Here is a 23,742-nt window from a genome sequence, read left to right on the forward strand (position 1 = left end):
TACATATATACTCACCCCGGTCCACATTAAGTGACCAATTTGCTTTTTTATTTTGGTCCAAAATAAATGTCCATTTATATAATCAAGAAAGAATTCAATTTGTTTTTACAAATTTATCCTTATATATATCTCTGAAAAGTTTTTTTTACTTCTCATATTAAATACTTAATTAAAAGTGAGAGGTATTTTTATATAGAAATTAGTATTTTTTTAATGGGCTTGCCAAAAGCAAACCGAGGAAGGGGAAGGATCAATGACTTATTTGGGGGCCTAAGGTGAGAGAAGACCCTAGAGCCGCGGCCGCCCTTGGTTTGCCTCACCCTTACTGATTTCTTATATTGTACATGTTCTAAAATAGTTTAGGGTTTTCATTGACTGAATACGGCTTTCTTTCATTGAATTGTTTTAGGTTGTGGATTAATAATAGTGAAAGATGGGTTCTTTTAAGAGGAAGTCGCAAGAATTCTCAAATAATGAGGGTAATATTATACTTCCTCCAAGTAAACAGATGAAACAAAGTGGTTTAGTGGATGAAGCAGTTGCATGTGTGCATGATGTATCATACCCAGAAGGCTATATTCCCTCTGCTGCTTCAACTTTGCCTCAACAAGACTCAAAACCTGCTAAAGAGTTCCCTTTTACCCTTGACCCTTTTCAATCCGAAGCTATCAATTGCCTTAATAATGGCGAATCCGTCATGGTAAGCTTACTTTTTTTCCCAATAGTTAATTTAATTTAATCAATGCAGCAGGCTGGCAGCCAGTAATACATATTCATATAGCCAACTCAACTTGCTTGGGATTGAGGCGTAGTTGTTGTATGAATTAATCAATCAATCAAGATAAGTTTAAATGGCGAATTAGTTGGGGTCTTTATTCGGCCCGTATCATGAGTAACAAATAATGTCATCTAGGGCAAATTAAAGTTTTTTCAGTTTCTCTGAAATTTGACACTTATCTCACATACATCTTAGTTAAGATTATTTTATATTTAATGGTGGTGGGACTGAATTTGAAGTTGTGTCCGTAGGTATCAGCACACACGTCAGCTGGAAAGACAGTTGTTGCATTGTATGCGATTGCCATGTGTCTGAAGAATAACCAGCGAGTAGTATATACTTCACCAATTAAGGCTCTTAGTAATCAGAAGTATAGAGAATTCAAAGAGGAGTTTTCAGATGTGGGTTTGATGACCGGAGATGTCACGATTGATCCAAATGCTTCTTGCTTGGTATACCCAGTTTTTGTTCGATGCATTTGCTCATAATTTTTCTTATTCATGCTGGGGTTTCAGGGGAGGCTAAGGTATGATTTGGTTTCAGGTAATGACTACAGAGATCTGGCGTAGTATGCAGTACAACGGATCAGATGTTATAAGGGAGGTGGCTTGGGTTATTTTTGATGAGGTACATTACATGCGTGACAGAGAAAGAGGTGTGGTTTGGGAGGAAAGTATTGTTATGGCCCCGAAAAATTCTCGTTTTGTGTTCCTCTCGGCCACGGTGCCCAATGCTAAAGAGTTTGCGGATTGGGTTGCAAAGGTATCAATAACTTGTATAAACACATTGATATTGATTAGCATGCTTGATGCTAGAAACCATTTGATATGTTCATGGATAGGGTGTCCTACTTTAATATCAATGACAACAACCGAAAATTTATTGGAGCGATTCTTACGATATACTCCCTCTGTTTTAATTTATATGACTTAGTTTGACTCTAAGTTGTTCGGACTCGGGTGCAGGTATCCGATACGGGACGGATCCGAGTACCAGATTCGGCAAAATCTAAATTTTAAGATTCAGGGTTGCAGATCCGGATATGGATAAGGGTGCGGGGATTCGGCTAATAAAAAATAGAGCTATAAAAATATTGTAAATTTTGAGAGATATTCTGTGAAAAATTTACATGAATATTGTAGAATTCAATTTTCATTCTCCAAGATGGACATTATTCTTTCATTCTCCTAAATCTGTTTTATTTTTGATTTTGAGAAATCAAAATCTCAATTTTTCTTCCAAATTTGTCGATGGACTCTGGTCAAAGTGAAGTCAGTAGACCGAATCCGGGACGTATCCCGCTCCCGTCCCCGTCTCGTATTGGGATGGGGACGTCACCAAAATCGAAGAGTCCGCGCAACTTAGGTTTGACTTGGTATGGAGTTTAAGAAAAAAGGAAGGTTTTTGACACTTGTAGTATGAAGGGATAAAAGCTTTGTGGGGTCATGACATTTGTGTGGCGCAATAAAAATTGCTCATTAAGGGTGAAATGGGTAGAATGAAAAGTTTAAAGTTAAATTATTTTCAAATATAGAAATGTGTAATTTTTTTTTGGAATAGACTAATAAGGAAAGTGTGTCATATAAATTGAAACGGAGGGAGTAATTGGAGTAATGTATTTCTTGATTGCTTTTGGTCTTCTGTTTAAGAATTTGTTTGTCTTAATGACGTTGCTCAAGTCTTGAAAGTAATATAAAAAAACAAATCTTGCTTCCTTCATAAACTGCTTCACGAAGTAGATAGTTTTTGCACTTGTTTAGATATGGAGGATGGTGGCACTTTTTTTTTTTTTTTTGGATATGTGGGGACATGTTAGAGTTATGTATTGAAGGGTGAAGAAGATTTGGCTTTGTTTCATCAATAATTCAAATAATCTGACATTTATGGTGTTCACGAGTCAGTGTTGAACTCCTAAATTGCTTGGTTTCTATCTTGTGTCCTCTAAACCTTGCTTTATTGTGAATCCCTATTTAGTTTGATTTGATGTGTAGTTTATTGATTGCTATATGATATGCAGTGAACTAGCATATTTTTTGAAATCTTGAGTGTGACATCCTCTAATTTTTTTCTTGTTATTTGATTACGAGATGTTACACTCGAGGTTTAAGAGAAATGTTGTAATCTTTGCCTGCTACTTATAATTAGGAAAAATAGAACGTTTGCCTGTTATATTATGCGTACTTTATGTGATGTATATCGACCGTGCCCAAGTATACGATGGTCATTTATGGCCTCATTTCCCTTTAGTGAAGAACATAAATACATTGGAGCATGGGCTAATCTAGATTGTAGGGTGATGCTTTGAGAGAGAATCCAATCAAAGAGTTGTAGATTAAAGATTGGCATACGGGCACAAAGCCATTATCTAGGTTCAGCTGGACCATTAGTTCATCCTGGAAACCTGCAAAAGAAACTTAAATAAGGTAGAAGCTTAGGGGGTTTACCCTAATTCCTTGCCTCTCTTTCTCCATCTTCCAGGAGACCCATGTCTCATGAATCTCTCTCCTCTTTTTGTGACACTGCATGCAAATCAATAGCTGTATACCAGTTATTCTGGCCAGCCCAGACTTGAGGTATCAAGTTATCCACAATGGGAGATGATGAGGAGAGCTTTTATTATTGAAATAGTTCACCACTAAGAAAGAGTGATCTTGAATTATCCTTGTTTTGATGAGATACTAATTTCTGAAAGTTTAACCTGTTTATGAATCTTATGGTCGGATATTAACCTGGTTTGTCATAGTGCAGGTCCATCAGCAACCATGTCACATTGTTTATACGGACTACAGACCCACACCACTTCAGCATTATATATTTCCTTCTGGTGGTGATGGATTATACTTGGTGGTTGATGAAAAAGGGAAGTTTCGTGAGGATAGTTTTCAGAAAGCTTTAAATGCTCTAGTTCCAGCCAATGAAGGGGATAAGAAAAGAGAGAACGGCAAGTGGCAGAAGGGTCTGGTTGTTGGCAAATCTGGTGAAGATAGTGACATATTCAAGATGGTTAAAATGATTATTCAGCGGCAATATGATCCTGTAATATGTTTCAGCTTCAGCAAAAGAGAGTGTGAATTTCTAGCAATGCAGGTATGTTTTGTGTCTTTTGCTGAAGCGAATAATTCTTAGATGGCTATTCTGTGTGAGGTTGGCAAACCAACATACAAGTTTCCTAATTTCTTCTCTGTAATATCCCCTTTTCATCTGGTTCAGAGAGAAGAGAACATGCCATCAACTTTTGAAATGATATTCATTCTGTAGAAGTATATTTTGTTCTATCCACCTTTGAACCAGCTTTCCATTGTGTAGAATTATATGTACTTGTTTGCTGGCACATGAGAACATCTATTTCTGTCTAAGTCTTGCTTAATGCGCTAACTATTCTGCCTTTTCAATATGGAAATAGATGGCTAAAATGGATCTTAACAATGATGATGAGAAGGTGAATATTGAAACTATTTTTTGGAGTGCTATGGACATTTTATCGGATGATGATAAAAAGCTACCGCAGGTAAGCATCTTATATTTTTTTTTATTATAGTTGCCCTAGGTGAGATTTAATATGTGGTTACAAGTGAAACACTGAGATTCTTTTCCTACTAAGTACTACCATTGTTTCCCCACCATGTATTCCTGGGATGGTTCAGTTATGCGATAAATTTATTGCTTCATGTTCTTGATGTTTGGAAAGAGTTCTTACTAATGACTGGTTGTTGATAATTGACATTGCAGGTTTCAAATATGCTTCCCCTTTTGAAACGTGGAATTGGTGTGCATCATTCTGGTTTGCTTCCTATATTGAAAGAAGTGATTGAAATCCTGTTCCAAGAAGGATTCATCAAGGCAGGGAGAAAATAATTTTTAATTGCTTCAAAGAATTAATCCTATTAGGAGAAGGATTTTTATGTTACTACTTGACTTCATTCAATCCAAGAAGTTGATTAACTTTATGTTTGCATTTAAAGATATATTTATCTTATGTCCTGAAATTTTTCTGCAGTTATAGAGTAGATTAGAATGTTCTATGCAGGCATATTAATAACTCAACTAAGTGATAGAATGATGCTTTGGTTATTAATGTTGCCTTCTATATTGGCTAGAAAGTTCTTGTTCATAGTTGACCACTCTCCTGTTTTAGTTGGGACCGACACTTCTGTTTAAGCGTTCAATGCCTGCTAAGCCTCTCCATCGAAATACTTCTGTCATCATTCTAATATTCTATGAAGGTGCCAGAGGAATATATATCATCTCTTTTTTTCTTCTTCCAGATTTGTTTACCTCATCTCAAAGTACCTCTGAAGTCATAGATACACAGATACTTGTGCAGCTGCACTGATATATGCATAAAAGTTTCGGTATACTTTTATCCTCCGTAAGAGACTCTTCTAAGCTCAATTCGGATCATGTAACTCTATATGATTTTCTTGCAGTGTTTGTTTGCCACAGAGACCTTCAGTATAGGTCTGAACATGCCTGCAAAAACTGTTGTCTTCACAAATGTTCGTAAATTTGATGGAGACAAGTTTAGGTGGATATCCAGTGGTGAGTATATTCAGATGAGTGGTCGTGCTGGTCGTCGGGGGATTGATGAACGTGGGATCTGCATCCTTATGGTTGATGAGAAGCTTGAACCTCCTACAGTGAAATCCATGCTAAAAGGAAGTGCTGATGCATTAAACAGGTGCCACTTTTGACTACTCATTTATGTCGAGAACTTTTTTTTTTTTTGGTGAAGTGGTTTCATTAATGGCATCAAGCAGATGCAAATAGTACAAAAGATAGTAAGAACCAAAGCGAGTTTGTTAGTTCCATTACGATGTGCCCTATGCTAAAGATAAGGAGCTACAAAGTCCAAAAAAGTGTCAGGGGAATTTACGGGGGAAATTACTCCAGCTATAGAAATAGAAGGCACTTGGCCTTGAGAGTCTGATTAGGAGTTGATAGATCAAAACATCTTCTTTCCTTTCTGTCCTGACACACCAAAAAATACAGGCATGAAGCGTTTCCAGATTTCCATTCAAAAAAAAAAAATCCAGATTGTCCTGATGTATATATCAATTTTCCAAGAATATGTAGGTATCCTTAGCATGAGCCAACTTCGTCCAAAAACTGAAAAGAGCGTGTTCCAGATATCTGTAGCATCTGAGCAGTGTAGTAGGAGGTGACTGTTGGTTTCTATACTGTGTTGGCACGTAGCATCTGTTAACAATGGGTATGTTCCTTCTGCTGAGATTATCTCGAGTCAAACATGCTTCATAGAGTGCTGTCAAGCTGAAACAAATTACCTTCTGGGGGTAGTTATCTTCCAAACACCCTGAGTAAAATATCTTTCTTCCTCTTAGAGGATCAGAAATATGTTCTTTTCCATTAAGAAGCAGTGCGTAAAGGAAAAAAAGACATTGATTAATATTTATGTCATGTGTATATCTAGACTGCAAATAATGCATTGACGACAACTATGCAGCTATTTGACACTACTAAAAAATGAATAATTGGTTAAATTGATGAACACAGCCGTTTCAGCATTGTCTTATTTGTCACCCTATCTCCCACCACACACAGACAAAAGTTTTCTTAATCATCGTATCACTTCCAACGTTGTGTTTTGACTCCTTGTTTGTGTATGTCAGTGCCTTCCATTTAAGCTATAACATGCTTTTAAATCAAATACGGTGTAAAGATGCTGATCCTAAAGATCTTCTCCGTGACTCGTTCTATCAATTTCAAGCAGATCGTGCAATTCCTGATCTTGAGGTTTGTCAATTGGCTCAACTCTTGGCTCCCTCTCTCTAAAGTTCTTTTAGGCTTTGTTTTTATTTTTTCCGTTTTCTTGCCAGAAACAAGCAAAAATTCTTGAAGAGGAGAGAGACTCAATTGTGATTGAAGAAGAAGATAGCCTTGAGAGATACTATAGTCTTCTAGAACAATATAAGAGCTTAAAGAAGGATGTACGTAACATTGTTTTATCTCCAAAATATTGCTTGCCATTCTTGCAGCCTGGTAGGCTTGTATGCATTGAGTGTACGAAGATTGATGATGATGTTCCAACCTTCTCCATCAAAGAAGAGGTCACATGGGGAGTAATAATTAATTTTGAAAGGGTGAAAGGTCTTTCTGAAGGTGAGATGATATTTAATTGGACAGTAGTTGGGTTCTCTTGCAAGTTAGATTCTTAACCTTTAGTCGAATGTTATGTTCAGATGATGCAAACAAAAAACCGGAGGATGCAAACTATACGATAGATGTACTTACGAGATGTATAGTGCAGAAGGATGAGGTTGGTAGAAAGACAATTAAAATTGTCCCGTTGAAGAATGCCGGGGAACCAGCTGTTGTTTCTCTTCCTTTGTCCCAGGTAAGCTCCTTATGCATATTTTGCTGCTAGCAATATCTGATGATACACTAAATTTTGTAAGTTAAGATGCTAGGAAAATTTTTCCCTTGAGCCTAAGCCTTACTGGATAGAGTTACCTATACCTGTGCTAGTGAGAGATGGTAGGTTTGCGACTTGCAGACTACATTTTAGTTGCAGAAGTCCTTCACAAATTACATTTCAGCTAAAAAACTAGGCGAAATACATAAACGGCCCCTTGAAGTTGTCCTCAACGACCAATTGAACACCTCAACTGAGCCTATTTTCAGTTGGACACTTCTTGCCTTTAATAAAGTAGGTCAACTAAACACCAGAGACCAACAAACCTCATGCGTGTATTACAATTGCGGATGACATGTCAAACGGACAAATCATTAAATGGCACTTGTATTTGTTTTTTAAAAAAAAGATTATCTATTAACTTTCCTACCCAAAGAACATCTGCCCACCCTAATTAATTGGTCACCATGGCTGCCAAAACCCCCTACACGTTTTTCTTTCTCAAACCCAAATAAAAAATCATCCTAACCCACTTAAGTGAAGATTTTCACCAGCAGAACCATCTCGTCTCCAGCCCTTCCTCCCCGTCTCCAGTTTTCTTCAGCAACTATTTTGCAGAAGAGGGGAAATTGCAAAAAAAAAAAAAAAGTTCAAACACACCACTCACCCTTCTTCAATCGGAATTTCACTTCAACAATTTTTTCTTTTTATGGAAGAAAAACCTCTTTCTTGTGTTTCAGTCCCTTGATATTGAGCAAATGCAACAGATTTGAGTCCGATCTTAATCCTTTGAATCATGTTGGAAAGGTGAATTAGCTTACCAAATATTTTCCTGATTCTTATCAAAATGAAATGTAGTTGGCTTAGCTGAATCGTCAGTGATGTTAAAAACAGATTTACTAATATTTTGAGAAAGGTAACAAAAGGACAGATGTAGATTAATTCTTTATTCCAATATTTGAAGCAGCTAAATTGAGCATTTGTGATTTCTGTTTGCGTGTTTTGAGTCGTAGCCTAAATCATCAGGCAATCTTCAAGCTGTTCAAACTAGAAATTCATGGCTGCTTGGATCGGATTGTTCATTGTTGTAACTGATTAAAATTTAAAAATGTGGATTTTGTTTGATTTAGATGTGGTGAAGAAGAGGTTTGGTGAAGATGGAATATTTTGGGAAGAAAGTAAAATTAATGTGTGGAAAATAAAATATAATGGGACCCACATAAAATAAAGTTAAATTTAAAAGAAAGAGAAAAAAAACCTTAATTTTGAGGGTTTCACGCGCTTAGAATTGAGTATAAAGCACACACTTTGCCATGTCAGCGTGAAGGGTTCACGTGGTCGTACTTTAGTGGAGAAGAAGTGTCCAACTGAAAATAGGCTCAGTTGAGGTGTTCAGTTGGTCGTCTAGGACAACTTCAAGGGGCCGTTTATGTATTTCGCCAAAAAACTACTTAGATAAAGCATAGCTGATTCTTTCTTGGTGCTGAAGTACAAATAGATCTGCAATTTCCTCTTGATACTCATCTGTGCATATTTTTGAGAAAGGTAACAATATATTCCTCTGTACATATTGTTGGAACAAATTCGGTAGTCTTGGTAATTTGTCATTTCTCAGTGCAACCTTACTTTCAAAAAGGGAAAAATTAAGAGGAGAACATTCCTGCTACACCTTTTAAGTCAGGTTATTTTGATCTACATCCTCCTGTATTACCTTAACTACTACCAAACTATTATGGATGGAGTTACAGTGTAGATGATGTTTTAACTGCTAATCATTCCGGTAACACCCTAGTCCTGTTTCTACTTTTGCAGTGTCGTCACTTCTTTGTTTTAATTTTTCTGGTCTTCTGCCTTCTCTTTCTGCATCTGAATGCTGGGATTTGTCATAGATTTTGAAAATCGTTTCTCATCTAATCATGTGTTGCATGTATCTGCTCTCTAGCAGGTCATGAAAGTGAGAATTTAATTACAATGTCGTTCATGCAAATTAAATTTAGACTTGTTGTTCACTTATTGGTGTACCTGATGTATTTTCTGCTAAACAAATTATTGACAGATTGATAGTTTGAGCAGTGTCCGTCTTGTGATACCAAAGGATCTTTTGCCTTCGGAAGTTCGAGAAAATACACTAAAGAAGGTTTCTGAAGTTCTCAAAAGATTTTCAAGAGAGGGCATGCCTCTCTTACACCCGGAAGATGACATGAAGGTCAAAAGCAGAGCTTATATCTCTCCCATCACCACCCCCCGACTTGCTGGTATTAACCTGCTGGCATATTAGCTTGGTGTTCATTTGATGCTTGTTCTGCAGGTTCAAAGTAGCACGTACAGGAAGGCTTCAAGTAAGATAGAAGCCTTGGAGAGTCTGTTTGAAGAGCACAAGATAGCAACGTCTCCCCTCATAAAAGAAAAGCTTAAGGTTTTGCATAAGAAGAAAGAACTTACTGGCAAAATCAGATCAATTAAGAGAGCAATGCGTACTTCAAAAGCCTTAGCGTTCAAAGATGAACTTAAAGCAAGGAAAAGAGTTCTCAGGAGACTCGGGTATATTCACCTCTCTATCTTACCAACCTTATATTGGTTTTGCAGACTGTGTTTCTTCTTTGAAGTTGCGCTGTGTTGGCTATTGCAGCTGTCAGAATTAGAGGAGTAACATGCTTTTCGTATTGTTTTTGTTTCCTCTCATAAAGTTACTGAAACTTTTAACAGTTGAACTGCTTTATTTATTTTTTATTTTTTCTTCTCCATTTTTTCATCAGTATTATATTGCCAATTGTTTTACCCTTTCAAAGGTGTACTAAACATATAAAATGCTTCTAGTGTTGTAATGAGCCCATCATCCTCCCAAATCCAATTCAGATCCTTTTCCTTTGATATCTGGGTACTTTCATGGGTATATTTGGATTTGACAGTGTAGACTATGAGCTACAGATAAGTAGCCTGCTTTTAAGAGAGAACCTTGCAAAGAATTGTTGTTAATTCTATTTCTATGTGGTATGGCAAATGCTTTTTTTTTTTTTAAACTTAAGATAAACATTAATGCAAAAGAGACCTCAGCGGAGTTATTGAACCATCTATGTTTCTGACATACACTTTGGTTCCTCTGTTTGGTATGGTATGTGCTTCTTCATCATGTTATGTATTCTCTCATGGTTTCTTGCCCCAGAATTATGTTCTCTATGACTTTGCTCTGATTGGTCAATTGCATGAAGGTTCTTATGAGGTGGGAATTATGCAGATACATCAAAAGTGATGATGTCCTGGAGTCTAAAGGGAACGTTGTCTGTTTAATCAGCAGCGCAGATGAGTTGACCTTGAGTGAATTGATGTATAATGGGACCTTCGAGAAAATTAAAGTGGAGGAGCTTGTCTCTCTTCTCTCTTGTTTTGTGTGGCAAGAAAAGCTTCAGGATACTCAGAAGCCCAGAGAAGAGCTAGAGTTGCTCTTTGCGCAGTTACAAGATACAGCTCGAAGGGTTGCAAAAGTTCAGCTCGAGAGCAAGGTATGCATCATCTGAGTAATTATGCTGATAAAGCTTGATAATTATGGTATTAAATACAATAGCTGAATGAACATGTCATTGGGTTATTATCTAACTTTCAGTTTTTCGGGCACTATTAAACATTTTCTACGTTATCAGCGATTTGAATTAGTAACATGAGTTTAATTTGTTGAATCTGATTCAATTGTTAATGTGAATTGAGAAACTAATTACCGAAGACCCTCCATAATCTGCAACCAAAAGAGCAACTACTTGGTAGAGATTTGTCATGCAAAGTATCACTTTCTTGTTTACCATTTTGTCTTAACTCCATTGTGCTTTCAATAGGTCCAAATAGACGTTGAGAACTTTGTGAGTTCATTCCGGCCTGATATCATGGAGGCTGTCTATGCGTGGGCTAAAGGATCTAAGTTTTATGAAATAATGGAGATTACTCAGGTGTTTGAGGGCAGTTTAATCAGGGCTATCAGGAGACTGGAGGAAGTTCTTCAGCAGCTAATAGAAGCTGCAAAAGCCGTTGGGGATGAAAAGCATGAGGCAAAATTTAAAGAGGCTGTAGCCAAGATCAAGAGGGACATTGTCTTTGCGGCATCTCTGTATTTGTAGATATAAAATTGAGGCATTTCCGTCAATGGTGTCCATATACAGAGGTTTAGGTTAGGTGGAGGTGATGCCCACTATTTATGCGACTTAAGTGTAGGAGTGATCATGGTTCCGTTTTTATGTAAATCGAGACCAAACCAACTATGTCGATTCATTAGATATACAAATTAAGCCAAACTGCATACAGTCAGATTTTGTTTCGGTTTTGTCAATTTTCTGGAATTTTCCTTTTATATGAAATACAAATTCATTTCATTTACTTGCCCAAAAAATTCATTTTATTCAATGTAATAGAGTATAATTTTTGACATATGTGTTCCGTAAGAATTAGACATTGATTTACCTACTACACACATATATAGGGAATATATATACTAGCTTTAGTGTACGTGTGTTTTGCGTCATTCAATATAAAATATATAAAATAAATAAATAAATTATTGTATACATTGAAACAATATCTTCTTAACATACAAAGATGATGAATATAGTTGAATTAGTTATATAATATAATATCTTGTGAAATAAGAAATAAATATGTCATGCTGTTGTATCTCGTCTAACATCTCTTTGGAATACAAGTAATACAAATTTCGACTATCAATTAGACCAATGATAGTACTATATTACGTCACAATTTGTCAAAATTTTTATTTCATCAAAATATTATAAACTTTAACTATTGGATATAAATATTTAACCTGATAGTTTATTCGGTAGATGCGTCACTACATTCCCAAATATATCTACTAAATAATGTAATTTTTCATAAAACTTCAGTCACCTAATTAGGCCAGTCTTCAGGAAGTTGTTCTTTAAGCAAATTTTCTTAGATCTTTATCCAATAATATTAATTAAATAGTTATTATTTTTTTTAAAAATATTAAAAGCTTGAAAAATTGAATAATAACTTAAATTTTTGAAAAGGAGATATAGTGCATTCCTAAAATCACCCTACAAGGAAATAATAACATTTTTTTATTATTAATTATCAAATAATGAATACAAAAAATAATGAAGCTTTAAAATAAATGGTAACATTTTCACAATTAATTTATCTTTAAGATTCTAACACAAATATTTTATGTAGAAAGAGAATTATATATTTAAAGAATTGATTTTTCTAATGTAGAGGAAGGTTTAGTAAACAATATTTATTACGACTATAGATTATAAGTAAGTATAATTAGTTTTCCATTTCCATGAAGAATAATAAATAAAACCTAATTTAATTTGTCAACATTCTAAAATAAATATTTTATGTAGAAAATAAATTATTTTTATATAACAAACAGATTTAAAGATTTAAAATATGTTATGATTTTTTTCTCGAGTTGAGTCTTTTTTCCCCCTTGAAATCTATATGTCTATTTCTTACATGGCGGTAATATTTGTTTTTTGTAATCAAGATACATAGTATTCGTTCATATAGACTTAGAATCTTTCTAACTTTGTATCAAAATTAAAAGACAACGAAAGTAATTATCTTGTCTAAAAGATATGGCGTTGGTAAATAGAATATGGTTATATAGTTTATTTTAAATTCTTCAAAAAATTAGTTAATTTAAAGGTCCTAAATCTTAGGGAGATAATTAAATAACTTTTTTGTCTAGGGTGAACTCTAATTTTAAAAGGGTAAAAAATACGAACATATTTCGCCAAGGGCCTTTGTGCTTTTAATATAATATAAGTTTTTAAGTGTAAGATTTACATAAAATAAACTCTTAATATTTTTAAAGGTTTTGGACTTTTTACATAATTTAAATAAGAAAAAAATTAATAAGTAAAATTTTAATTAATTTTAAACTCCTAAACATAGATTTGTATAAAGTAAACTCTAAACAGTTTTAAAGTTGTAAATGGTAGAACTTTCTGCATAATTCAAATAAGAAAGATTTTAATGCATAAAATTTTAATTCATTTAACTGTTAAATATAAGGTAAAAATTAAATTGATTTTAAAGTCCTAAATTTTAGGATTTTCTACCCAATTTAAATAAGGAATGATTTAATACTTAAAATATAGTAATTAATTTTCAAGTCCTAAATATTAGGAAAATGAGTTAAATGACTATTTTGTCTAGTGCAAAATTAATTCTTAAAGGGTAAAAAAGACGAGACATTTCGCTAAGGGTCTTCACGCTTTTAATATAGTATAAATATATATATATATACACAAAAATTATACAAATCTTATACACCTTTTGGCTACGGAACGTAAATAGTTTCTGATACAGGCTAAAAGTGATAATACCCCATATCTATGGGTGAGGTTTTGTTGCTGAGGCATGACATTCACATTCATGAATAAAACAACCTTGCATCCATTTATGTTTTCAAAGTTACTTGACCTAAATGATTAAGTCGATAAAAAAATCACTCCTGAATAACTTTAATATACAAGAAATAGGAAGCTCAATTTTGCAAGGAAATGGTAGCCTGATATTATATGCTTTGCTTCAGCCTTCCACACGGCTTACTTTAATTCTCGAATATGAAAACACGGAAAGAAACACCTGAATAAATTGATCACACACCCAAAAGCTCCACCAGCTCTCTCTGTTCTTGCTTCTGTTGTCACAGGTACACCATACACTTGATTCGGAACCATATACTGTTGAGGCAAAGTACTAGTACTAATATTATCCGACGGTGTTGCCTTTGGTTGATTGATCTCACTAACATTATTGGAGTGCTGAGAATTAGTGCCATGAGTTTGGTTTAGATTTGCTGATGTCGAAGTTGAACCTTGCTCTGTTGTGAAAATGGAGTCATGTAATTGCTGCTGCTCGTACTCGAACCAAGGCGGCAAGGGCGGTGCTGACGGCTGAATTGGGTAATTATAAGGGCATTGATAATAGCAGGAGAGCAATGGTGGTGGCGGTGATGGTGGTTGTTCAAGAAGAGGAGCTCTCTTTTTCTTCTTCTTTCTTGACCAGAACTTGAGTTTCTTCATTGCTTTTGTTAACTTCATTGGCTTTGTTTTTCCTCAATAGTGAGAGTGTCGAAGATGATTGTTGTGATGTGAAAACCAAAATGCTCAAAAAAAAAGGGAATACAGAGATGAGGATTATATGATACACTATCCGTTAAGAAAATGATACAATGTGAAGCTTTTTTCAAATTTCATGACCGTTACCTTTAGATAGCTCCATCAACTTTTTGAAAAAGAACATTGTTAGTGCTAATCTTGCATTATTTGCTGACTATTTAGCCGAGGGCCTTTTCGGAAACAACCTCTCTATTCCTCTAGAACAGGAATTCTTCTAGAATTGGGGTAAAGTCTGCGTTCACACTTGACACTATCTTCCCCAGGCCCCATTTGTGAGATTCCACTGGGTTGTTGTTGTTGTTTGCTCACTATTTCGCCCCATCTTCTTTGTCTACTTCAATAATGATATAGAAATAATTCTATGCCACGCTCTTCCTCCCACCGTTACGATTGTGAATTTAAGTTTTTTGTACTAATAGAGTAATACGTACTACTCCCTCCGTTCTAATTTATATGAATCTGTTTGACCGAGCATGAAGTTTAAGAAAAAAATAATTTTTTTTGGAATTTATGGTTCTAAACAAGTTGAAAAGGGGCTCAGAGTATTTGGGATAGATAATACATATATGATCAGATGCATACGTGGTAAAAGGCTTCTTAGAGTTGGAGAAAGAATTTCTTATTTAAATTGCAATGTACAATGATTCGAGAAGTAAGAATTTTCTTTTCTTAAAACAAAACAAAATACATCCTTTTCTTTTCCGAAAAATATTAATTTATTTTTACGATGAGTGTCTTTTTTCTTTTTTTTTCTTTTTATTCTTTCTTTCCTATAATTCCATTACATTATACAATTTAACTTTTAAAGGTCAAGATTACAAATATTTGAGGCAAAATTAATGTTGACCAATTCAAATATGAAAAGTGAAAGTTGAACAACTTAAAACTGCTTAAGAATCCTATCTATGATGAGTGTTTTTGATAATAATATTATAATAGCAAAATATATAAACAAACATTTAAACTTACTCAATGATCATGTTGACAGTTCAACTTGACAACCCTGGTCCGAGCGATCTTACGCATGTGCTCCAAGCGCGAGTGATGTGGCAAAGTAACAATTAGCAAATGACATGTAAAATTCATATAAAAACAAGAGAGAAAGAAAAACGAAACATTTTAACTGGAAAAAAGAGGCCCTCACCCACCCCCACGAATCCCAGCTTATATAAATTTTACTTTTTAAATATTAACTAATGAATTTTTTCAGTTCGTTACTTCTATCGTGGTATAACAAATACAAATAGTTGGAGGAAGAAAGAACAATAGTTGGGTTAAGCCCCCCCCCCCAAAAAAAAAAACAATTATTAGACGTAAAGAATTTTGGCTCTCTAGTTGAAGAGGGTTTAATGGCGATAGAAGAGTTTAAGGCCTCACTGGTGGACATCTTTTATGGGATGTGGATGTTAAGAGAAAGAAATAGAAGATAGAGAACGATTGGGGATGGGCACTTGGAATGAAATAGAATTTTTCTTTTTTTTTTTTTTTGCTGAAAATTGGTCAAAATAACATCTCATACGCTCAAATGTGAAGACGACACACCTATTGTGCCAAGTCAGATTTGAGTGTCTATGAGACATACTTGAGTCAAGTTAAAATGTATATTTGATCATTGAGTAAGTTTAATTGTCATATTAACAATTGAGGCGAAAATTGAATATTTATCTAGTATTTTGCCTATTATAATACTACACAATTATAGTCTTTGCAAAAGCAACTCTAGGGAAAGGCAAGTAAAACCCTTGCCTAATGCCTCCAAATGTTTAAGCCCCCAAAAATATGAATCATTAATATATTATTATATAATTATTAATAAAAAAATTTAAATTTTAATATATTTTAAAATAATACAAGTAAGATTGAGTGAGTTAATAGGATAATTTTTTTTCTCTCTAAATTAAATAATATATTTAGCTTCTCATTAATTGTATTTTTCTTCCTTTATGTATAATAATTTTTCATGTTTCTCACGATTTTCTTTCTAAGTTCAACTCATATTTTCTAAATGAAATATTCCTTTTTGTCACATTTTGATTGATCCACGTATCAGAAAGCAAGTTCTTTTGTGTCTTATCTTTAACTAATTTTTTTTTGAAACAAGTGTCGCAAGGTTCAAAACAAGATGAACAATGGGTTCACCCCTTTGCCATTTTCATTTAAGGGGAAATTTCAATACCACATGATATGTGCCTAACTCACACATCATATATTGTGCTCTCACCACTAGGTCAAAGTCATTTAAGATTTTATTTGTTTATTATATGAATTTTATGAAAGAAGTTTCAGGGTCTTTTAATATATTATGTTTTAGGCCTCTGGTTCCGTTGAGCCACCTTTAATTACGTCAATAATTATTACAGACCACTACCCCATCATGAAGGTATTATTCAATCAGCTTTATTCACATTTGGTAACTAAATGACACATTTACTGTCTTTAATGTTCTTGTCATTGTTGTATAAGTCTTATCTTAATTGAGACTCTATAAAAATTTGACTAAGAATACCAGGGGTAAACAAGTGGCTCTAGTAGGAGACTAGTAAAGCCGTGATTTAAGTCCCAAAATTTTTAATAATAGATTTTATATGTTTATTTCAAATTACACAATATTAGTGTTTGTAGAAAAAATAAAAAAAGTACAAAAATTTTGGAAATGTTATGAATAAAATTCTATTTAGAGTGAATGCCTATCTTGTAGAGAGTTTTACTTTGTGGCTAAGTCATTTTACCCTATAAATAGAGGGGTCTTACCCTATTATAAATCATCCCAAAATTCAATAAGAATTTCCTCTCTTTCTTTCTCTGCAATATTATTCTTCTACTTTTATTGTTTTATAACATGTTATCAGCACGAGACTCTACCGTCTCAAGAAGATTAAGGTACAACTTTTCTCCTCTTTTAATTATGACTGGTATTATGAAAAGAAAGTTCGTTGCCCTTGAAATTTCGGGCAAGAACTATATGACATGGGTGTTGGATGCTGAAATCCATTTAGATGCAATGGGTCTTGGAGACGCCATTAAAGACAAAACTAAAGCATCCACCCAAGACTGTGCTAAGGCCTTGATTTTCTTGCGCCATCACCTTGATGAAGGGTTGAAAATAGAATATCTCACAGTCAAAGATCCACTTGTTTTTTGGAATGGCTTAAAGGAAAGATATGACAACTTAAAGTTGGTCACTCTTCCACAAACACGATATGATTGGGCTCATCTGAGGCTCCAAGACTTTAAGTCTATTTCTGAATATAATTCTGTGATGTTCAGAATTACTTCTAAATTGAAACTCTGTGGAGATACTATCACTGATTATGATATTCTTGAAAAACGTTCACAACGTTTCATGCCTCCAATATGGTCTTGCAACAGCAATACAGAGAGAAAGGTTTCAAAAAGTACTCTGAGTTGATTTCTTTTCTCCTTGTGGCTGAGCGAAACAATGACTTGCTCATGAGAAATCACGAAAATCGGCCCGCTGGGTCTACACCATTACCTGAAGTGGATGAAGTATATTCCCATTATGCTAAGCGTGGAAAAGGCCGTGACCCTATTCGTGGTCGTGGTCGTGTGCATGGTCGTGGCCGTGGACAAGGAAGAAATTTTCCTAGTGTTGATCAGCCCCCAAAGAAAAATAACCACCAAAAGTGGAAAGGGAAAGATGAGAAACCAAAAGCAAATGGTTCAAAAACCGAATGTTATCATTGCGGTGGAAAAGGCCATTGGGCAAATATTTGTCGTGTACCAAGACATTTGGTTGAGCTTTATCAAGCATCTCTAAAGAATAAAGGCCATGAAGCTAATCTTGTCTATGACAATGAATTTGACATCACCCACTTAGATGTGGCAGACTTCTTTGAGTGCCCTGATGGAAAAATAGACCACTTGATTGGTGATGGATCTGTGGTTAAAGAAAATTGAGTAGTTTTATTTTTATTTTTCGCCTATTCTTAGTAGCTAGTGAATAAACATCATGTAACCATAGTTCTTTACATGAGTAGTAGTCATTAATATTATTTATTTTATAAAATAATGTTAGTTCATTTTGACTAAATATCGTTCTAATATTCATTTTAAATAATTACTATTATTTGATATTACTTAATTATGTGGCTGCTGATACAACATGAACGCTGCGGTATGAAATCGTATTCGTTTTGCGCATGGTGATTATCATTGATGTACTATTGTGATTGTGGTGTTTGAACTGGTAATTAATTATGGTATTGGGCAAATATAATGCAACACACTTTACAATGATTTGTGTTTAAGAATACACACGTAAGAATACAAAAGTTTTGTACTATTAATTTTTTAATTAATATTTATTACTCCAATAACGTCAAAGTGATATTGATCCTACCAGATTGTGGGTTATAAAGTGTATAGGAACATGATCCTTACCTTTAGGGAATTCAACAACAAATCTTTGTTCATTTATGCATAATAAATTGCCTACTTTATTTACGTTTGCAGCAAATATGATATCTCTCAAAGCAAACTTGGATCAAAGTTAAATTGTAAAAATATTTGTTTAGTTGATTCATGTACGACACATACAATATTCAAAGAGAAGAAATATTTCTCTCATTTAAGTATGTGTAAGGCAGATGTTACTACAATTTCTGGTAGTAGTAAATTAATTGAAGGCTCTGGAAGAGCTACTATAACTCTGCCTAAGGGAACAATACTTATCATAGGGAATGCAATGTTCTCCTCCAAGTCCAAGAGGAACTTGTTGAGTTTTAAAGATATCCGTCGAAATGGATATCATATTGAGACAATAGATGGGAATAATCTTGAATATCTCATCATTACCAAGAATGTCTCTGGACAAAAGAGGGTTATTGAGAAGTTCTCATCTTTATTTTGTGGCCTGTATTGGACAAGAATTAGTGCAATTGAGACACATTCTACCGTAAACCAAAAGGTTACTGATTCCAATACTTTTGTACTTTAGCATGATCGATTGGAACACCCTGGATCAATTATGATGAGACGAATTATAGAAAACTCAAATGGACATTCATTAAAGAATTTAAAGATTCTTTTAAATAATGAATTTTCTTGCACTTCTTGTTATCAAGGCAAGTTAATTATTAGACCATCACCAACAAAGGTTGGAATTGAGTCCTCTGCGTTTTTGGAACATATACAAGGGGACATTTGTGGACCTATTCACTCACCTAGTGGGTTGTTTAGATATTTTATGGTCTTAATAGATGCATCTTCTAGATGGTCCCATTTGTGCCTATTGTCATCTCGCAACCTCGCGTTTGCAAAATTAATGGCACAAATAATTCGATTACATGCACAATTTTCCGATAATCCAATTAAGTCTATTAGACTTGATAATGCTGCTGAGTTTTCATCTCAAGAATTTAATGATTATTGCTTATCAATTAGGATAAAAGTGGAACATCTTGTAGCTCATGTTCACACTCAAAATGGTCTTGTAGAGTCTTTAGTTAAACGTTTGCAATTGATAACAAGACCATTACTCATGAAAACGAGGCTGCCCACTTCCGTTTGGGGTCATGCCATTTTGCATGCAGCAATGCTAGTTCGTCTCAGACCGACAAATTATCATAAATATTCCCCGTTGCAACTAGTTTTGGGTCATGAACCTATTATATCCCATTTAAGAATTTTTGGATGCGCAGTATATGTGCCTATAGCACCGCCATATCGCACCAAAATGGGTCCCCAAAGAAGGTTAGGAATATATGTTGGGTTTGAATCGCCCTCCATTATTCGCTATCTTGAAACATTAACGGGGGATTTATTCACTGCTCGATTTGCAGATTGTCGATTCGATGAGACACTTTTCCCAAAATTAGGGGGAGAAGTTGGTGAAATCAAACGGGAAATTTTGTGAAAAAATCCATCATTATCTCATCTTGATCCACGTGCCTCTATTTGTGAAAAAGAGGTGCAAAAGATTATCCATTTGCAAAGAATAACAAATCAAATGCCAGACGCATTTACGGATTTGAAAAGGATAACAAAATTACATATCCCTGCAGAGAATGTTCCAATCCGTATTGATGTCCCTATTGGACAATCTTCTAGTGTCATAGCTAATAAGTCAAAAGCACGCCTAAAACGTGGTAGACCATTAGGTTATAAGGATCGAAATCCTAGAAAAAGGAAAGCAAATGATCAAAATGACACTACGAAAGAATCTCATGAAGAAATCCACAATTTAATAAATTCTGAGATTCATGAGAAATCCACTGAGCCCGAGACTCAAGAAAATAAGGAACTATCAATAAATCCAATCGATATTAAGACAAAGTTGAATCTAGTGGATATAATGGTGGATTATGTCTTTGCATATTATGTTGCATCTAGCATTATGCAAGAAAGTGAGGATCTTGAACCTCAATCTGTTGGAGAATGTCGACAAAGACTTGATTGACCAAAATGGCAAGAAATAATCCAATCAGAGTTGAACTCACTTGCAAAATGTGAAGTTTTTGAGCTTGTAGTCCAAACACCTAATGGTGTTAAGCCTGTTGGCTATAAGTGGGTTTTTGTACGCAAGAGAAATGAGAAAAATGAGGTACAAAGTTGCACAAGGATTTTCACAAAGGCCTGGTGTCGATTATGAAGAGACATATTCACCCGTTATGGATGCTATAACGTTCCGTTATCTCATTAGTTTTGCTGTCCATGAAAAGCTTGACATGCATTTAATGGATGTGGTTACCGCCTACCTTTATGGCTCACTTGACAATGAGATATACATGAAAATTCTTGATGGATTTAAAATGCCAAACGCACATAATTCAAAGTCCCGGGAAATATTTTCAATCAAATTGCAAAGATCTTTGTATGGTCTAAAGCAATCAGGACGAATATGGTATAATCGTCTTAGTAAGTATTTATTAAAGGAAGGCTATATAAATGATGCCATTTGCCCATGTGTTTTTATAAAAAAAACAACATCGGAATTTGTTGTACTTGTCGTATATATTGATGACATAAACCTTATTGGAACTCCTATAGAACTCCAAAAGGCAATTGATTATTTAAAGAAGGAATTCAAGATGAAAGATCTCGGAAAGACAAAATTATGTCTTGGTTTGCAAATTGAACATTTGGCAAACGGAATTTTTGTTCATCAATCTGCCTACATAGAAAAGGTATTGAAACGGTTTTACATAGATGGAGCACATCCATTAAGTACTCCGATGGTTGTTCGATCACTTGATGTGAATAAGGATCCATTCCGGCCTCAAGAAGAGAATGAAGAGCTACTTGGTCCTGAAGTACCATATCTTAGTGCAATTGGTGCACTAATGTATCTTGCTAATACTACAAGGCCTGACATAACTTTTTCAGTTAATGTCTTAGCAAGATATAGCTCTGCTCCTACAAGGAGACATTGGAATGGAATAAAACACATATTGCGGTATCTAAAAGGGACTATCGATATGGGCTTATTTTATGACAATAATTGCAGTCCCGATCTTGTTGGTTATGCTGATGCTGCATATTTATCTGACCCACACAAGGCTTGATCTCAAACAGGTTATGTGTTTACCTGTGGAGGCACTGCCATATCTTGGCGATCGACTAAGCAATCAATTGTGGCTACTTCATCTAATCATGCTGAGATAATTGCTATTCATGAAGCAAGTCGAGAGTGTGTGTGGTTGAGGTCTATAATACATCTTATTCGAGACAAATGTGGTTTGAAATGTGACAAGTTACCCACAATTTTGTATGAAGATAATGTAGCATGTATAACTCAATTGAAGGGAGGATTCATAAAAGGAGATAGGACAAAGCACATTTCACCAAAGTTATTTTTCACACATGATCTTCAAAAGAATGGTGATATCAATGTGCAACAGATTCGTTCAAGTGATAATATGGCTGATTTGTTCGCAAAATCTCTATCGACGTCAACCTTCAAGAAACTAGTGCACAAGATTGGGATGCGAAGGCTCAAGGATGTGAATTGATGCTCTCATCAAGGGGAGTTAATGTGAGTTGCACTCTTTTTTCCTTACATGGTTTTGTCCCACTGGGTTTTCCTTGCAAGGTTTTTAACGAGACAACCAAAAGGCGTATTGTTAGATATGTGTACTTTTTTTCCTTTACTAGATTTGTTTCCCATTGGGTTTTATTTTAGTTAAGGTTTTAACGAGGCATATTACTTATTGAGTAGACATTCAAGAGGGAGTGTTATGAATAGAATTCTATTTAGAGTGAATGTCAATCTTGTAGAGAGTTTTATTTTGTGACTAAGTCATTTTTCCCCTATAAATAGAGGGGTCTTACCCTATTATAAATCATCCCAAAATTCAATAAGAATTTCTTCTCTTTCTTTCTCTGCAATATTATTTTTCTACTTTTATTGTTTTATTACAGGAAAAAAGAAAGAAAGAAAGAATGTCTACTCTTTAACAGTAAAAATATTTTAGAACTTTAAAATAAACTACTTAAATCTTCATATTAGTAAATACTTTAGTTACAACAATATCAAATGTAATATATTGCAAATACATGTCTAATATCTATTTATTTGAATTATTCCTTTCTAATATAAATAATAATATTACTATATGAAGTTAAAGACTTTATGTTGTTTAATAATGTTATACTATAAACAACAAGTATGAAAGAGATAGCAGCACCACAAGAAATACTTGTGAGTCTGCACCTGATAAAGTGAATTCCCCAAGTGGAAAAACCTTCTCAGCAGGCTTCACCCAAGTGAACGAGAAACAATGGCAGATTTCTTGCTCTAAACCCTGCAAAAACTATCTATGAAAGCATTCAAGTAAAAGTCGTCAAGGTGGATAAAGTGTGAAGTCATGGATAATTAGGATTTAAGAAGCCAAAAAAGCCAATCAAGAGGTAACTTCAACCAAATCAGAAGTTTATAGACTTTTTATAATGGTCTATTCATCAAAAAGTTTCTCCAATTCGACCAGGATAGCTGGTCATTTTACTACATGAAACAAGATACAAAATCTGAAATGAACTTGAAAGAAAAAATTTGATAACTACAACAAAGCTACTAAATAGATACTAACTATAAGCTAGTCGCGACTTCATCCGCTATTCATTCGACTGACATGCCCGGTAAGAGGTAGCTAAAAAAAAATGCACCATCCACAATAACATCAATAAAGGGCATGAATATGATTAATTTTGTATACCATCTAGTATACACATCACTAGACGACATTTGAGTCAGCCTCCTCTTCATGATTTGTATATCTGTCAAGATCTTCTCCGATTTCTTCACTGTATCTTCATCCATAGTCTCTTCTCCGATAAGCTTCCTTCAGTTAACATAACCTTTAATGACCTAAGATTAACTTAGACCTTCACCTTCTGCGGCTCACTTGTTTTTCTTATCTTGGCTTCAAGATCTTTTTTCATGGCACACATCTTCTCCCTTAGATTCTTGGCCTCATCACATT

At 34.6% G+C, this 23,742-nt stretch overlaps 3 protein-coding genes across 4 annotated transcripts; 2 read left to right on the plus strand and 1 right to left on the minus strand.

The window, feature by feature from the left end:
- Positions 1-245: 245 nt before the first annotated feature.
- LOC104221972 (DExH-box ATP-dependent RNA helicase DExH9-like) lies at positions 246-11,506 on the plus strand. 2 transcript variants are annotated; one of them, XM_009773134.2, is made up of 15 exons: positions 246-309; positions 410-700; positions 1,030-1,230; positions 1,322-1,540; positions 3,527-3,865; positions 4,182-4,286; positions 4,508-4,618; positions 5,206-5,456; positions 6,406-6,529; positions 6,613-6,895; positions 6,976-7,130; positions 9,205-9,354; positions 9,457-9,689; positions 10,384-10,648; positions 10,976-11,506. In XM_009773134.2, the coding sequence occupies exons 2-15, from the start codon at positions 434-436 to the stop codon at positions 11,252-11,254; spliced, it is 2,982 nt and encodes a 993-aa protein (XP_009771436.1). In that variant the 5' UTR covers positions 246-309; positions 410-433; the 3' UTR covers positions 11,255-11,506. The 2 variants fall into 2 exon arrangements, with proteins under 2 accessions (XP_009771436.1, XP_009771435.1); XM_009773133.2 differs by having other exon boundaries at positions 294-700.
- Positions 11,507-13,726: 2,220 nt separating this feature from the next.
- Positions 13,727-14,224, minus strand: LOC104221974 (uncharacterized). Its single transcript, XM_009773136.2, has one exon. It carries the CDS (start codon positions 14,222-14,224, stop codon positions 13,727-13,729), a length of 498 nt encoding a protein of 165 aa, XP_009771438.2.
- Positions 14,225-17,656: 3,432 nt separating this feature from the next.
- On the plus strand, positions 17,657-18,220 carry LOC104221975 (uncharacterized). Its single transcript, XM_009773137.2, has one exon. The coding sequence runs from the start codon at positions 17,657-17,659 to the stop codon at positions 18,218-18,220; it is 564 nt and encodes a 187-aa protein (XP_009771439.2).
- The last annotated feature ends 5,522 nt before the right edge of the window (positions 18,221-23,742 follow it).

The sequence above is a fragment of the Nicotiana sylvestris genome, chromosome 1 (genome assembly GCF_000393655.2).
Source record: "Nicotiana sylvestris chromosome 1, ASM39365v2, whole genome shotgun sequence".
In the NCBI taxonomy this organism is placed as follows: Eukaryota; Viridiplantae; Streptophyta; class Magnoliopsida; order Solanales; family Solanaceae; genus Nicotiana; species Nicotiana sylvestris.

Bases quoted from the DNA above. Each gene is read 5' to 3' on its own strand.
- LOC104221972 (XM_009773134.2), top strand. From the start codon at position 434: ATGGGTTCTTTTAAGAGGAAGTCGCAAGAATTCTCAAATAATGAGGGT. The intron at 1,541-3,526 runs GTATCAATAACT...GTCATAGTGCAG, and splicing joins TTGCGGATTGGGTTGCAAAG to GTCCATCAGCAACCATGTCA. The intron at 5,457-6,405 runs GTGCCACTTTTG...TGTGTATGTCAG, and splicing joins AGTGCTGATGCATTAAACAG to TGCCTTCCATTTAAGCTATA.
- LOC104221974 (XM_009773136.2), bottom strand. From the start codon at position 14,224: ATGAAGTTAACAAAAGCAATGAAGAAACTCAAGTTCTGGTCAAGAAAG.
- LOC104221975 (XM_009773137.2), top strand. From the start codon at position 17,657: ATGGTCTTGCAACAGCAATACAGAGAGAAAGGTTTCAAAAAGTACTCT.